General features: G+C 43.9%; 1 protein-coding gene across 2 annotated transcripts in view; it reads right to left on the bottom strand.

The window, feature by feature from the left end:
• Positions 1-14905: 14905 nt before the first annotated feature.
• Positions 14906-17807, bottom strand: part of HTR1F (5-hydroxytryptamine receptor 1F) — a 118582-nt gene continuing 115680 nt past the window's right edge. For both annotated transcript variants that reach the window (XM_082764502.1, XM_082764503.1), the window contains one exon: positions 14906-16416. In XM_082764502.1, the coding sequence (XP_082620628.1) occupies positions 15278-16378 (1101 nt within the window). In that variant the 5' untranslated portion in view covers positions 16379-16416 and the 3' untranslated portion in view covers positions 14906-15277. The remainder of the gene's footprint in view (positions 16417-17807) is intronic.

Below are 17807 nucleotides of genomic sequence, written 5' to 3'. Positions count from 1 at the left end.
AAAAGAAGGGGTACTATAAGAAAAAAATCAGAGCAAATTGCATTTTTATATCATGCCTAAATGTTGGACGACATTCTAACCCTTCTGTACTTGGTAGGAACATTACTATTTCTGGGGGCACCGGGAGTTCTCACAGTTTAGCTTTACATTACATTAGGTTCTTTGTGGTACATCTGAGGCTATGCTAGATTTAAAGCCATATACTGTAAAAGCAGAGCTGAGTTAAATACATAGTTAGATTGCTGTACCATGGTGGGAAGGCACTTTATCTGCTTAAACAAAGCTCTTATAACTTATGGCAACAAATTTTCACATTTTGATGGTCTGTCTGCAGACACTAGTAGAATCAGGCTATATCTGGAGTACTCCCCAGGGACTAGCTGTTTCACAGACAGGCCACATGGAACAAGTCAAAGGCGAATGTAAACATCTTTTGACTTCAGTTGCTGGTATTTTTCTTCCTGGACTTGGTTTTGACAGGTTGTTGTGGTTTTTAAAGGCTCTGCATTAACAGAATGAATAGAGGATACAGGGCACAAGCGGCAATATTTTTCCAATTCCTGCCAGGTGTGATGTAAGGACTATATGAAGCCTCATGCTCTGTCTACTTGACAAAGTGGGAAGGAAAATAGCATTCAGGTTCTGTGGCTATTCTCTACAATCTATTTTTAGCTATTCTTGAACAACCTCTTTCTCTCCACCACCTGAAGCATTCCCTAGAGGAAATCTACCTCACTAGGCTAACGTCAACCTTTGGGAATATCCTCATACACTTTACAGAGGGATTTCCATGTCCCTCTGTTCAACTCCAGTGTGAAGATGTGATATATGGCAAAGACAGCTGGGTTAATGCTGCCTGACAGCAAACTTTTGGTCAAAGTACTTGCATGCTGTTTTGGAGGAAAGATTTGTAAGTCATACTGGTCAGATCTATGCAATTTCTGGAAAGTCCAGAACTAGACCAGAATGGCATTTGGACAATGCTATTTTTTTTCTCTGGCTGTGCTCACAACACTAACTGCAAGAAAGTTGTACTCTGTAATTTTGACTCATGTGGCTGGTGGAGGCCAGCAAAGAAACATTGGAGCAACTTGTGCAGACAGTGCCAAGGCTTCCTTTTAATGCAGGTAGAGAGCTGGTTTCTGTAAGGTAGTGCAGTGATGATGATCTAGCTCAGTACTAGAGAGCATAGGATCAGATAGCAAACAAAATCACCAAAATGGTGAACTAATTCTCTGAACATCCCAGGTCTGTGAACACCACAGAGAAGGCAGTGACTGCTTTTGCAACTTCTCTCTTCCTGGCAACAAAGACCAGAGCTGACTGGAGTACATTCATGCTGGGCTGCTCTGTATTGTTCCAGCAGCATGATGCTAAGCAAATGGAAAGTTGTACTAAGTGGTCAGTGGGAGATTTTCTTTGCACAAAAAAGCCCTCATGGGGCTCAGAAATAGCCATGCCTTAACGCAACTTAATGACAGCAGCCTATGTAGGAGGCAGTACTTGCATGTAAATTGAAGTGCTATTGGGATACAAAATCTAGCAGCTTCCTTGGCTGTGTGTACAGACTGGCCTTTTGCTGCCCACGGTGACCTCAGCCATGTGGATTTGAGGGCCAGCATGTTGCCACAAGCTGGCATATCCCTGACTTATCCTTCGGCAGCTGCAGGTAGAGGGAACAGGAGTTCATTTGAATAGAGAGGGACCTGTTGGCAGGGTGGGCACCTTTCTGGGTGCTGGATAGTGAATTTCACTCCTTTTGGGTGTGTTTCAGGGCACAGCAGCTGTCTGGCTCAGCATCAGTCTTCATTTCCTTTTCTGGGGCCTGGGGATGCTCTTGTCCTTACCTGTCAGATCACTAACTCACTTTGTTTTACCTCAGGGCCTTTGACAGATACCTTCTTAGCATAGAGAAGATAGCTTATTTCACATCTGTGGATCTCCTGCAATACTGATGATATCATTTGATCTTCTGTCTATTCCAGCAACAAAACTCCAGGAAATATGTTTGAGCAAGGAGAACTCCCATGAAAGGATGTTTGTCTGCATATGTCATGTCGAGACAAAGAATTATGCAGGGACAAGGGAACAAAGGAAAGAGTTTACTTTATATTTGCTGATTATATAGTGAAATGTTGCAAGTAGAAAGAGTCCCTTTGACGTTTCTGCATCAGACTAATGTTAAATATTGTGAAAAGTACAATTTGGCAAAAAAATCTTACCTATGCTTTCTATGGCTATTGAGTTGGATGGGGATTTGCAACACTTTATAGCCCTGCCAAATGCAATAGGAAAATTTGCATAGCTCCCTAAACCACCTGAAAATGTGAGCTCTCAACTATTTAGAACTAGCTTGTCCTCAGGGCATGTAAACATTTGTAATTACCTGAGTCCTGCTTCCTTCACAGCAATATATATCCTACAGCAGAAGGGAACAAGATGGAATCATACTGCCACTGTGTATTTCTTTGGTAATGCAGCATAGGTAACTCTAACCAGCCTCACACTTCTTTTGAAAGGTTTAGAGTACTCTTTGATTTGATTATTTTTCTCCCTCAGAATTCAACGAAACTTGGAAGAGGAAAGAAATTTCCAGGTCTTTTTGTCTGTGTGACAGTGAAAGAGAACATATGGGACAGAAAAAAAGGAGAAGAGATGTTGACAGAAGCACGGGAGTCAGAAATCTGTCATTTTTCATTTCCACTTTGCAAAGCAGCTCAAGTGGCTCCTGCACTGCTTAAATTTAAAAAATAAATAAAATTCAAGCTTCAAGTGAAAGGCATAAACTCTTCTAGGTGCACTATCCCAAGAACAGGAATGGAACTGGACAGCTAACAGGGACCAACAGAAATATGTAGGTATAAGTGAGTGACAAGGCAATTCAAGGTTGCGTTGATATTACATTTTAGAAAACCCTGAGATTTTTTTTTTTATTATTATTATTTTTTTTTGGGACTATAATAATCCTCCAAAGCACTTTGAGTGCTTGGCTCTACCACATGGGAAGCTATTCAATTTCTTTTCCCCTCCCCTTCCCCAGTGTGCTTGCATGACAGCAGCACAGCAAGAGATTATTAATTGTAACACTTCCTCCTTCCTGCCTCCATGTTGTTACTCTATTGTAATGACTCTCTTCTCTTTCTTTCCATCTTCTCAAGAGAGATGGAGGCAGATGGACAAGACCAGTTATAAAAACTTGAATGCTGCCATGATTGTGTTACTGAGTTTCACGCCGTTAACCCAGATAGACAATACTGATAGAGCACACCTCCTCTGGGTTGTAATTGCACATCCATGCACTCTGCAACCTGCTCAGACCCACATATTCCAGCTTCAGCCCAGCAAGCTATCACCGAGGAAACACAAGCCTTCAAAGTCCCTGGTTGCTGCTCTTCAGAATGTGTCTGTCTCACGTGCTCACTGCTCTGCAGATTGGCATGATTTGTAACCTGCTGCCCACTACACCACCAAATCCAGGGACAGTAGAATTTAACTGAAAATATATAATGACAGTGAGATTTAAGATATGGTGAAGCACTTTTTTTTTTTCTTTCCTAGCATGAGATTTCAGTTACAGACCAGTCTATAATTTCAAAGCACAGTTCTTCATTGCCTCATGCCTTGCTCTGTCCTTTACACCATTACAGTATGATAGGAGTTACAGCTTTTGGAAATTAAGATATGTTGGCTGCTTTACTCAGTATTGTTGTAGTGAGTTTACGTGGCAAGGTTTTGGTAGATGGGGGCCATAGGGGTGGCTTCTGTGAGAAGAATCTAGAAGCTGCCCCATGTTAGGTAAGGGCCCCACTGCTGACCAGAGCCAAGCCAATAAACGATGTTTGCGCCTCTGTGAGAGCATATTTGAGAAAGGGGAAACAAAACAAACAAACAAACAAAATGTTTCTACATGGCAGCTGGGAGAGTGAGAGGACTGAGAAACTGCCTTGCAGGCACCAAGGTCAGTGAAGAAGGAGGGGGAGAGGTGCTCCAGGCACCGGAGCAGAAGTCCCCTGTGGCCTGTGGTGAGGACCATGGTGAAGCAGGATGTCCCCCTGCAGCCCATGGAGCACCACGGTGGAGCAGGGTTCCACGCTGCAGCCCGTGGAGGAGACCACGGTGGAGCAGGTGGCCCTGCACCGACAGAGGCTGCTGCCTGTGGAAGACCGGTGCTGGAGAAGATTCCAGGCCAGAGCTGCAGCCTGTGGAGAGGAGACCACGCAGGAGCAGGTGACCTGGCAGGAGCTGCTGCCCGTGGGGGACCCAGGTTGGAGCAGTTTTCTCCTGAGGGATGGATCCCGTGGTATGGACCCATATCTGGAGCAGTTCTGGAAGAGCTGCTGCCTGTGGAAAGCCCATGCTGGATCAGTTCAGAAAGGACTGCATGGTGTGGGAGGAGTCCTTGTGCACGGCACAAGGGACAAGAGTGACCAAGAAGGAGCGGCTGAGATGAAGCACTATAGACTGACCATAACCGCTGTTCCCCTGTGCTGCTTGGGGGGAGGAGATGGAAGAGGGTGGATGGGGGAGAAGGCGTTCTTGGTTTCTTTCCTTTGTTTCTCACTTCTCTAGCTTGTTAGTAATAGGCAATAAATCTTACTGTCTCCCTACTCTGCGTCTGTTTTGCCTGTCATGATAATCATTGAGTGATCAACCCTTGAGCCCTTTGCATTGTATTTTCTTCCCCTTTCCTTTTGAGGAGGTGGAGTGAGAGAGTGGCTGTGGTGGAACTTGGCTGTCCACCCAAGTAAAACCACCACAATTGTAAAAGGTGTTGAAGAGCAACTGTGAATGATGTCTATGGCCTGGAAACCACAGCTGAGGCTGAATCAATAGCAGTCACTATACCTAATGTCATTATTTTCTTAAATGGAGGGTTGAGTCGCTATTTTGCTAGTGCCTGGTATTGCTCGTGACTCCTTAAAATTTAATACTGAAATAAAAATGTAATAACATACAATGAAAGAGCTTCTCTAGAAACTGTCCTAGAAACTTTTAACCTGCAGCTGATACCTATGCTATTGGAATTTATCAGGGGAGCTGATCTCTGGTGATCTGTATTTTTTTTAATGTACATTTTCAAACTGTGTAGATGTTTCAGCACATCATTTCAAATGACAGCCCTTCCTGACCTTTGCTTGAGAGGTCTCACAGAAGTTGTTGAACTCCCCAGACTTGTCAGCTTTAATTTAAATGCCCTGGAGTCTCCCTCAGCTAACAAAATGTTATAGAGACATAAATTACTTCAATCCTGAAGTGTCAATGAGAGGGAGCAAATGTCACGTCCCCTTCTCCTACCTAGGAAAACTCCAGTGCCTCTGGCAGTTGGTTTCCCAGAAGTCTCGTGCTACAGAAGTGAGCATTAACCCAGAGGAAAGTTATATTAATCTCTTTTCCCTTCTCTCAGCTATGCAGTCTTTAACCAGCTGTGTGCTTGGTGGTTACTCTTGGGCTACTGTCCTAGTAATCATCCCTTTTGTTGCCAGGCATGTTAATCAGCCTTAGTCTGAAACTCTTTGTGCACACAGGTGTGTCTGTGTGCAACTAATTACAATAAGCCTTGACACCAGTTGTTAATGACCAAGACCTAAACGAAGGGGAATGCAGGTGGATACATGGGGTCTGAGCACAGCTCTGTCTTGCTGGGGAGGGGTCATATAGGGAAGGCTTCCCAGCTCCTCGGGCCCTTCCTGCTGGCAGGTGCTAACCCCCACCCAGGGGTGCACCCCCACGGCCATGTACTCGCTACTCGTGATTGCTTGTTGTGGGCATGGGGCAATGCCACTGGTGACACGGGGGCCAACAGAAAGTGGGGGTGATGGTGCTGCTGGAGTCAACCCTTTGGGTGTGGGAGGAAGGAGGCCGGGAAGGCAGCGCCCTTTTCGCGATGGCACGGCCCCCAGCAGCCCGGGGGGGAAGGCGCCGGGGTCGGCACTAGCCCCGAGCCTCCGCAAGCCGCTGCCGGGAGGGAGGTGACGGCCTTAGGGCTCGGCCCCCTCAGCACTGGCGCGGCGCGGCCCGGGGCCGCTAGGGGGAACCGCCCGCCCGGGAAATGGCGCCCGCTCCGCTCCGGTCGGCCCGGCCCGACCCCTGCTGAACGGCCGGGCCCAGCGGGGTTTGGGGATATGGGGGCTGTGGTCCCTCCGGGGGCACACGAGATAGGGGCAGTGACCGAAATCCTGACATCGCAGCAGGTCGCCTTAGGCACGAGTGTCCCAGGATGGTTAGAAAAATTAAAAAAAAAAAAAAAAAAAAAAAGTCTCCTGTTTCTCCTGTGCGCTCCCCCTCCTCCTCCTCTGTTCATACAACGTGTGATTTCTCTCCTCTGGCTTCATTGGCCTTTATTTTCAAAGCCTGTCCAATAAATGTAACCGAGCCCGGGGCTCCACAACGGCTCTACATCCTTGAGCAGCTGGGCAAGCTGCAAGCCTGCTTGGCGTTTTTTGGCTGCAGTTTCCCCCCTCCCTTCCTCCCCCCCCCCCCCCCCCCCGCTCCTCCCTGGGCCTGCAGGAGCGTGGTTGCGATGAGGATGCAGTTTGGTGTTGGCTGCATGTGGGAGCTGCAGCAGCAAGCTGCAAAGGAGTGGGTTCAGGCCGTGGTTGTGCACGTCATGGAGCGTGTGGTGGCTGAGGGAAAGATTCTCGGCCCTTAGAGAGCTTTCCAGCTCCAGCAGAGTGGCAGGGCTTCCTGGTATGTTTCACCGGGTAGCCTGGGCTGGCTCCCCCCTCTTGACTGTGGCAAATCCCTTAGTAATGCCAGTTGGCTGCTCTTTTAATGCTAGGTGGTGGCCTGGCACAAGTGGCCTTGTGTTCACAGTAGTGGTATGGCTTCAGATTTGGGATTACTTTGGTAAGAACACACTCCACAGGAGGAAGAGAGGCCAAACCCATCCCTCAGGAAAAGCCTGCTCTACTGTTCTGTCTTTTCTCCTTCTCCCTTACCCTATTTTTTTCGTGCTGTTTCCTTGCCTGCACGCTCATCATCACTGCATCTCTCCTCTTCAGTTTTCCTAGTACAGTAGGGGAAACGAGAAGGCAGAAGAGATGTCATTCCATAGCCTTCTTCGTTCCCCTGAAGGATCTTTAAATGTGATCTTTTGTCCAGTAACACAATATAAGCCAAAATTTCCACTGAAATTAACTCATCCTTCATTCAAGGTGTGCAGTGTGCTGTGGATAAGAACAGTCAGACCACGGAGTGGAGTGGGTAGAAGGGATGATTCAGAGAAGTGTTCCTTGATTTATTTTCTCTTGAATCTAGATTGCTTCATTTTATTTCATTTTCTGTCTTGTTTGCAGGTTTAGAGTCTGGAGGTGTTTTTTTTTTTTTTTTTTTTTTTTTTTTTTTTTTTTTGGTGTGCTGCTTTCTGTTGTTATTCTCTAGTCAAACAAAAAAGAGGAGTTGTGGAGTAAATGGATTATGAAGTGCTTTAACTCCCTGTTCAGCGAGCTGGAGATGGGTGAAGGCCAGGCTGGCAGGGGAGCAGGGAGGGTAGGGCTGGCATACACCAGAATACTGAATGAGGAGAGGCAGAAATTGTGGTAGTGGTTTGACTTTATGTAACTTGTGTTTGGGGAACATAAGGCTGAGTGAATATCCCCAGCTAGTTCTAAAGCTAGGGGCAAGTCTCCATTTAATGCTTTCTGTGTTCAAGGTGGCTTTAGAGAGGGGTAGACAATAACGTTGAAATGTAGGTATGATTTGAGAAGATGTGCTTTAATAGTACTTTAGTACTTTTTTTATATATATATTTTTATTTTTTATTTATTTTTTTGCTGTTTGTTGCTTTTAAAATCCCAGTACTTAACAGTTTCCCACTCTCACTGGCTTTGTGTGCCTGGTGCTGACTACTATTATCACACTGATCGTTGAGAAGGATCCTGTGTGCTGTACTGGCCCTGTATGTGCTCACGTGTATGTTCTCCTTCTCTGTGCTCAGCCCCCAGCAGGTTCCAGGCAGCTTCAAAATAAACTTGCACTTGAGTTCAAGCAAGTTTGTTTCATGGCTTCCTGGCACTAGAAAGAAAAAAAAAACTACTCAATCTGTCTCCTCCTGTTTTTCTCCTTCCCCTTTTCTGATTTGCTTCAATCCATAGCTCATTTTCTTCTCTCACACTACCGTGTGATTTCTTGTGCAGTTCAACAAAGGGAAGCCCAAAGCCCTTCACCTGGGGAGGAACAACCCCAGGTGCCATTACTTGCTGGGGGATGACCAGCTGGAATGCAGCTTTGCAGAAACTGCCTTGGGGGTGCCGGTGGGCACAAGGCTGAACATGAGTCAGCAAGGTGCTCTTGCTGCAAAGAAGGTCAACAGCCTCTTGGACTGTACTAGCAGGAATGTTACCAACAGTTGGAGAAATGTATGTGGTGATCCTTCCTCTCTATTCACTGGTGTGGTCACTCCTGGAGTACTGTGCCCAGTTCTGGGCTTCGCAGTGTAAGATATGCAGGGACATCCTGGAGAGAGTTCAGCAAAGGATCACTAAGGTGATTAAAGGACTGCAGCATCTCTCATAAGAGGAAAGGCTGGGAGAGCTGGGACTCTGCAGTCTAACGGAGAAGACTCCGGTGGGATTTTATCAGTGTGTATGAACACCTGAAGAGTGGGTGTAAAGAAGACAAAGATGGGACAAGAGGCAGCAGGCACAAACTAAAACAAAATGGGTTCCATGTGAACATCAGGAAACATTTTTTTTTTTTTTTTTTTAATGTGAGGGTGACTGAGCACTGCCACTGGTATCACAGAGAAGTTGTGGAGTCTTCATCCTTAGAGATACTCAAAAGCCATCTGGATGTGGTCCTGGGCAGCCTGCTATAGGTGGCCCTCCTAGATGACCTCCAGATGTCCATTCCAGTCTTGACCATGCTGTGATTCTAGCACTGGGTTTGGAAATGTTCCCTTCTCTTGTTTAGTATGTGAAACAGCACTCCAGGACCTTATCCAGACTGAGGTGTTCACTTCCCTGGGCTTCTGGTTTCCTACGTGTAAAATGGTGATAAGACCTACCTACCTCAGATAATTAGTTAATTAATATTTCTTCTATACTTTGAAAACAAGATGGGAGAATTTGACAAAATGCAAAAGACTGCCAATAAATGAGATTAGAAACAGTGTAATGGTAATATAGCTTATATTTGTCTGTGAAAATTAAGGTCATGCTTGGCTGTAATATAAATATCTTGCTTGGAAAACTAGTTTGGGTTCAAAAGGACCTTGGTTTTCTTGCTGTCAAAGTAGTTGTGGAAGAAAAAGTGGATCAAGTTCTTACCTTAAATTTTTATTATCTTAAATTACTATCTCTTTGCATTTACCCAAGCTGAAGACTGACCTCAAGCTTCAGAGCTGAGCTTTATGGTAACAGGGTATGCAAGCCCTGTACTGACCACCACAAAGCTGATACAAAACTGTCTTGCTAAACAAGCCAGAAGAGCTGACAGAGCCCAGCTAAGTTAGGATAGAAAATAAGGTGCAGGAAATGACCAGGTGACTGAAGGGAGCATCAATATCTTTTTGGACTTCCTTTGCCACAGAAGATGTGACAGATGCTGGACTGCTTTTTATTTTGTTGCTAGCTAGTGCTGACTGAGCTTGCTGCTGGTGGTGTTCTGCTTGAAGAGATCTCTTTTTGCACCTGGTTGGGCAGCAGTGCTGGCCTGTGTTGAGCCCACCCGACCCCAGTCTGGTCAGGTTGCCTCCTGGCTACCTCCAAAAAAGTAAGAGATATGAAAGATTTTGTCTGTTTTTGCTGTGGATAAAGACACAACTTTGCTCTTGCTGGTTAATGGTGTGTGTTTTTGGAGCAGGTATCTTATAGTGACTACCACTTTAGAAAGGGTTGAAGTGCAAATGGGGTGATTTCTTATTTCATGGCTGTGGACTACATTATGCAGCTTTGTACTGTGAAATACAGGAAACTGGGCTTAGCCAAAAGTGAGTTGCTTAGCAGATGCTTGCTGTCATACAAATTAGCCACAGCTTTTGCATCTTGGAGTACTGCCAGCAGAGAGCTAGTTATTGCATTAAACATCTACTACCAGTCATGATCTAAACTGAAGCAAGAAGATTAATTGCTCCTCTAGTTTTAACTTAGCACTTTTTTTTTTTTTTTTTTTTTTGTGGCATCAAACACAGTTTTTATCTTTAAATCCAAACTATAATACACTGCTCTGAGTTTGAAATCAATGAGTGTATGGAGGGAACCGGAAAAGATTTAATTTAGTAAAAGTATTGTGTATGTATAGGACCTATCTCATTTTAAGGAAATATTTTATTAGTGCCACTCATCTGTTATGTAGTAATTCATACCTTCAAAACTGTAGTTTAACTAAATATGTGCCTTAAAGTGTGGATACAATTGATTTGAACTACTAGTAGATAAAAAATAAATGTTCAGCAAACACCTTCTTTCACTTTTTACTCTGCCTTAACTGAGATTTTTAATACATAATTGTACAGACTGACTAACAAAGCACAGTACGTTTTCCTTACCTAAGAATATTTCTTTGCAATTATTTTGAGTTGCAAAGTTCTTACTTAAACTCATCTGAACACGAAGTAAACAACTGGATTGTAGACAATTCAGACTTCAGTATTTTCCTGAGGATATAAGATTTTTTCAGCCATTGCTGTTTGTTATGAGAGGGATTTGACACCAGAAAGGCAGTTTTGGATTGAATTTGTAACCTTGTCTGTTCATGCCAATGCTGCTGACTTTTGCCTGTTCTGTTCTCTGTAATCTTCTTAGCCAAGCTCTGTATCACCAAAGCTTTGATTGCTTGAGTTTAAATGATGTCTAGAAACTTTAGGTCGTAGAAATGTTTACATTTCTTTTAAAGACTTACCCTTCCTGGTTAAAGAGAAAGGAAAAAAAAAATTAGAAATTAGTGTCCCCAGAAAACAAATGGAAAATCCTTAAAAATAATAAAAAATTGTTTAATTCATCTCAGGATTGTGCAGTGGAGGGGATATCAAAACATTGCTGGTATTTTCAGTAGTTCTGATATTGTTAGTACTGTCCCTGTAGTGCAGTAGCACTTTTCGGAAGAGGAACATGAGAGCAAACAGCAGGTAACATTTACTACTTGAGTGCTGGGGTGCTTACAAGTGTTAGGTTTATACTCAGTCTTTACAGGGCTGCTACAAGGTCTTCCTCATGCTTTTCTTGCAGCCTTTTTTCTTTGGTGCGCAGAGTTCAAAAAAGTCTTTCCCTTCAACAGCTACCACAGTGACTTTCTGTTTCCCTTATGCAAAGGAATCTGAAATGCAAAGGCCAAATAAATAATAACGTGTACTTGCCTAGAAATAATGTGCTAAGTTTGTAACTACTGGAGAAAATGATTTGGTACATAGTTATTTCTGTGTACCTCCCTAACACCAAGAACAATTAGGCACCAGCTGAAGGCAGTGACTGCCAAAAGCACATTTGGCTGAGGTGGGTGTTTCTGGGTGGTACAGTCATGCATTAACAAGTGTGACTGCATCACTAAAACAAAAGTGTATTCGTAGCTCAACCCCTCTTCAGGGATGTGCTCTCCTCAAGAGGAAAGGACACCAATAAAGCATTTGGCAGGGAGGAAATGTGAAGGACTGAGCACAGAATAATGAGATTTATTTAACTGCTTGCTGTTAGCAAAAAAACATCTACCTGAACTGCATATAGTGTTCACAGCTGCTTCAGGAATCATCCAGTGTGAAAGACAAAGTGGGAGCAGGTCAGCTGCTCCAAATTCAGTTCCCTAGGTGTTAGAAGAAATCTAAATTGATGGGTGGGTGGGTAGGCAGCAAGCAGCAACTGGGAGGGCAGTTACAGTAGAGACAGGACTCCAGAGAGCTTCACATCAAAGCAGAGGATATGTAAAACCCTTTCCTTCAATACATATGTGCTCTTCTGATAAATAGAGTTAAGGAAACAGACTTTTTTTTTTTTCCTCTTTTCTGAGACTGAACTCTTAGAAGGTAAAGAGCTACTTGTAAAAATACTTAGTTCCAGGGAATAAAATCGTGTAGTTTCTCTCTTGCTCCTTGGATTCAGTACTAAGCTCCAGTGGGTGCCTGTGTACCTTGTGGGGAGGGGAAAGCAGCATCCAGCAAAAAGCTATTATGCATCTTGAAAGAGTCAGATATTTTTCTTAGCACATCACATGCATAGATAAATGCTAGAGGTGAAATGATTCTGAGTGGGGATGTATGATAAAGTGTTTGGCACTATGGAAATTTCAGACACTGAGAAATGATGGTCCACAATCCGTAAGTGCTTTTAATAAGATAACTATCCGCTTGTTTGCTTAGATTTCTTGTAGTTGCATCTTCCACCACTGGGTGTTGAAGGGTGAGCAGATACAGCTCAGTGAAAAGGATACAAAAGAAACCACCTTTGCATTTCGAGAAATGTTTAGCAGCTTAAGTAGATTCAGAGTATAATACTGTTGACAGTGCATAAATGACAGCTATTTTCTGTTTATCTACATGCTACTCCATTCTTTGAGCCTTACTATTATTATTTAAATATGAGTATCTTAAGCATCTTTTCTCCTCTGAAGCAAACCCTAGTTTTTCTTCCACTTCGCTTTCACAAGGTATTGTCAAACTTTTTACATGTAAGAGGAAAAGCGATATACGCTGCCCTCCAGCAGATATAAAGGGAAAAGCAGGTGGAGTGGAAGCCGTGGCTCTAGACGTCCCATGTTATGACACAGTACTCAGGAAACAAGGGAAACAGAGGTCTTAAACCTTAAATGTTTCAGTGTGGTTTCCTTGCAGCCTTCTGCTAATCTGGTAATCCTTTGAGGAAACAATTCTGTGGATCTTTCTGGAGACAGCAGAGCACAGCTGATCTTCAAAATGGTTATTTTCTTTTAGCATAATATAGCCAGTGCTGAGGTCACGGGGGCTGCCGCAGCTGTAGTCTGACTGCAGTGGTATCAAGTGTGTTTGCTTATGCTGAGCGCAAGCCAAATTACATGCTGCTGCATCCTAGTGCCTTCAAAATTTAGCTGTGCTACTGCTGCACTAGAGCTATGTGGTGTGACAAGTAAGCTTTCCACTAGGCTCCTGCAGGGGTTAAAATCAGCGGTAAAAGAAATGCATTGTTTCTATTACTTCTGAGTAGTATCTCATTTGGATCTTGATGTGAAAGCAGAATATAGTAAGTTTCAAGTGACAGAAACAAATTAGTTCAATATCCTAGGTCTCAAACCTTGTCATCTTGCATGAAACACCTCTGACAGCTATTGTGGGAGCTTGTAGCTAGTGGGCAAAATACAAAAATCATTAAGCTCCACAGTCCACAGTTTGGAATATAAGGGGGGGGGGAGCAAGAGAGAGAAACAACAGTGACAGCATTTTTCTGGAATTTCTTGTCTAATACAAAATGCTAAAAGTCTCTTGGAAGAAAAGCTGCAAAGACTGGTGACACCTTTCCCAAACTAAGGCTCTGTGTAGTGGTCTCATGTCTCAGCTTCTTTGTGATATCCCAAAGCTGCCAGCCCATGTGCCAAGTCAGAGCATCTCTGAAGGACTGCTGCAGCTGACAGCAGGATTTGTAGTTCCTGTAAGGAGCCTCCAGTCCCTGTTCCTGCTGGACAGTATTGAATGGCTGGCAGCAAATGCAAAGCCAGAGTCTTGGTGATGCAGTCTAAATCTGTCTGACCTGAAAAGTGCAAAACCCATCCCTGGGCTCTGTGGTGGCTCTTAGCTACTCATCTGCACTGTGGGGGTAAATGCCCACTGTCTTGTTAGTACCCTTTGCTGCTGACAAACTTGCACTGATAGTTTTGTGGCAAGGGCTGTTGCACTTTTTAGTGCTGTGTCTTGGTGTGTAAATCAAGGTCGGCCAAGGTGCGTCTTTGAGGCCTTTGCAGGCAGCCCACTAAAGGCCTTGTTCATTGTGGCTATCTTTGGCCGAAGCAGTTGGCTGGGGATGGCTGGAGTGCATACAGGTCCCTTTGGCTTTGCTGGGACTGGGACTAGATACTCTGGGGAAGCTGGGGGTTTGGAGGCGCCAGCCCCTGAGCATTCTGCAGCTTCCCCTCCCCAGGTGTATGCTGCTGGCTGAGATCACTCCCCCTGCCCTTTTTGAAGAAGCTGCTGAAGGACCTTTTCTTGGGACCCATGGTGCTTGCAGTGCAGTTGGTCTCTTCTTTCTCACATGGCTAGGAAGAGGGCTCACAGCTCTAGTGCTTGAGGCAGTTGAGAAAAACTCAGGGGATGTTAGGCTTCGGGCCTAACTGGCTCCCAGCATATGCTGAGCTGGAGCTTCAGTAGGTGGCCTTCAGCCCAAGCCTGCTGAGCCACCCACCTTCAACAATGCTCAAGTGACCCTGGCACGAGCTATCTGGCTGGGCTTGGTGTTCAGAAAGCTGTGGGGGCTGTGCCAGCCAGGCATATGAGGTAGGGCTGAGGGAACAGAGAGTATTTCATGTTTCTCTTCTTTCCAACATCCCCATAAGGAGGACCAGCTGCACTTTATGAGGTAAACTCTCCATAATCCTTATTCAAATGGTGTCTCTGAGCACCAGGCACTGTATGCGTGCAAATCATGTGAGGTGCCCTGACTACTAGCCATTCCCCTGAGGCTGTGCCCACATCTGTCTTGTGTGTGCAGCGGCAGAGGACATGCAACACTGGCTCACTATGAACTGGTAACCCATGAAAGTGCCTTGACTACCGCTGGGAAATAACCCAGAAAAGTCCTTCATCTTGGGAAGGGCAGAGCTGCAGCTGCACTCAACTAGTTAACAGAGGATGATGCTAGGTATGTTTAAAGCTACCACCCTTTGCTGGGAATGGCTTGGCTCTATGCTGCAGGCCTGTGACAAATTAATAAAGTTAAGTCTTTAATTCTAAGCTGTATTTTGACAATGGAGACCAAAACCCGTGTGGTGTTTCGCTTAAAACTTCATTGGTTAGTTGTTGCTTTTTTTTTTTTTTTTTCTTTCTAATTTTGTTTCTTTGTTTTGTCTACTTCAAGCACGTATTTCCTTTATATTTAAGGTAATACCTGAATGCTTCAAACTAGGTGGCTCTGCAAATCCCAGGTGGGTCAGGGTCACAATGAGTAAATACTACCTCCTTTTCCAGAGCAAAACTGATCCCAGAAGATCCATCTCATTGAAACTTGGGAAATTTATGCTCCCAGTACTACTAATACAAAAGAGTCATTATGTAAATGCAGAGTCTTGGTGTTTTTCCTTAAATACAACAAATGTGAACTCAGTTATATAAATTTATACATGTTAAAAAAAAATAATGAATATGTTCTCCTTATATGAACAAAAGCTCTTAGAAATATTGCCTACACTGCACAAGCTTCTGGAATGCTTTCTTGAAATCTTCATTAAAGATTGTGTAGATTAGAGGATTAATAAGGGAATTGATATATCCCAGCCATGCTAGGAAATTAGACATGTCTTCTGAGATGTGACATCTTTCACAGGTATTAACAACTACTTCTTTTACAAAAAAAGGAAGCCAGCAGATCACAAACGCCCCCAGGATCAGACCCAGAGTAGTTGCTGCCTTTCGCTCTCTTGTGCTAGAGATTCTCTGTTTTTTCCAGGACTTCTCATGCTTAGATTCAGACCTGGGGCTTCGTACAGTGATATTGATTTTATCACAGTCCACCAGTGGATCTGACGTCTTTTCTGTTGTGCTGGGCATTGAAGCCAATTTGGTGCTTCTTTCACCTGCGTCCAAAAGGACTTGTCCATTTACCTCCTCCCTGACGATCCTGCTGACGCTTCTTCTGTGAAATGTCTTTGCTGCCTTGTATATCTTGTAATAAAGGATCAGAATCAAGGCCAATGGGATATAGAAGGCGCCAAACGTAGAGTAAATGGTGAAAACAATGTGGTCATGTTTGATGATGCATTCATCATCCTTGCTGGTTGTTTGGTGCCGCCAAAACAAAGGCGGCATGGAGATAAAAATGGATATTATCCATACCACTGCAATCATGATACCTGCATGCTTTGGTGTCCTTTTCCGTGCATATTCTACAGCATCTGTGATTGCTCTGTACCGATCCAAAGCAATTGCAGACAGATGCAAGATGGAACATGTGCAACATGTAATGTCCACGCTCAGCCAAATGTCACACACCACTTGCCCCATGATCCATGTCTCCTTTACAATGTAGACAATGCTGAAGGGCATCACTAGGACTGCCACAAGGAAATCAGTCACTGCAAGAGAGCAGATTAAATAGTTGGCGGGGTGGTGGAGCTTTCTTGTCACAATTATTGCAGTCATCACAAGAGAATTGATGGCTGTTGTCATTAGTGCAAGTACAGACAAGGTAATGGAAATGAGAATCTTGGATGTCACCCATTTGAATAGTTCTGCTGACGTACTGTTTTGTTCTGTTGAGTTTATTAAATCCATGTTCCCTTTTAAAGGTGATCTTTACCAGTAGAAGCTACCTGTTAGAAAAATAAAAACAGTTCAGAAAGTGAATCTCTGGTCTATAGAGAGCCTTCATTTTTATTATCTTAAAAGACTACAGGCTCCAAAATTACAGGAACATCAGACTTATCATTAGAAATGATTCTGGCTCTAGACAGAGATTTTCCTGGCTAACATGATGTGGGATGCTCTGCTTTCTCTTTCTCCTTGGTTGTGCATGTTTGCACAGCAGGGGAGAGGAGCATGCAGTGGTGCCTGAGATGGCACTGCCCCGCAGGGTGCTGCAAACCACGGCAGGGAACAGCCAGCCCTATCCCTTCAGCAGGCAGTGGCATCCATGTGGCCCCCACGGTGCAGAGCCAGCCTTTTGCTAAATGCTTGGATTGTAGTGGGTTCTCAAAACTGGTTATACATGGGCAATCTCATCCTAAGATAAATACTGACACTGCCTCTAGGCTAATACTGACTACTCTGCTGAGCAATGTAAACACTACTGAAAACTAATCCACAGGAAGTTAGTATAATGCTTCTTTTCTCTATATGAATCCATTCTTTCCCATCAGTATGAGTTCTTCCTTGTATATAGCAAAACATGTGCTTTCTAAACTTGGACATAGTTTTCTAGAGAAACCAGTAAAGTGAACAATTGCTCTATGAGTATGAGAAGAAACATTTACATGTTGAAAATTTAATTCCTCCTATGCAACTCTAAAATTAAACGGCTGGATATATTTTAAATCTTCAGATGTCTGGCTTATTGTCTAACTGAAATATTATGCATAGATTAGACTCTTGAAAACATCATTACTTTCCTCAAGTTTTGCTGTTCTCTGGTTGCCGCCATAGAAAACTGCACAGAACTTGAATGCTGATTGTTCCACTAGTGACTATCTCTGCGGAAACAGTACAACTCCTCTTACGGCTCCACAGGAAGTAAAAAGCAAGGAAATATTGAGATGCGTTCTCAGTTGTGTTCTGGGGAAGTGCTGTTCCACCCTGCAGTCTTATCAAGGAGGGTTTCTGAGCACATTGCAGGCTGGAGCTGAAGTAGGAGTTTCCAGCTTTTTAGTCTAGACCTCGTAACTCACAGTAAGATGATCAGATCATCCTATTGTGAGTTTTGACATGCGATTTCCTGTGCATGGAAGACCTACCAGATGAACCCCTAAGTGGGGTTTCCTTTCATCAGTCCTGGACTATGTAAGTGGGTTGCACTTGCTTTGCACTGGATGCCAGAAATAGGGAAATATATGAAATAAATGAATTGTGTTTTCTTATGAAAGAAAGGGTCTCATTAACATAACTAAAGCTTTCTGGTATTGTGCTGAAGTGGCTTAAAAATTATCATGTACAATATATAACCTTGATCCTTTGGACCAATTTAGTTTGATATTCTAACCCAGGCAAT

This window comes from Aythya marila, assembly GCF_965140915.1.
Source record: "Aythya marila genome assembly, chromosome: 1".
NCBI classification, from domain to species: Eukaryota; Metazoa; Chordata; class Aves; order Anseriformes; family Anatidae; genus Aythya; species Aythya marila.
The sequence above is the reverse complement of the archived record's forward strand: the minus strand, read 5'-3'. Positions and strand labels throughout refer to the sequence as shown.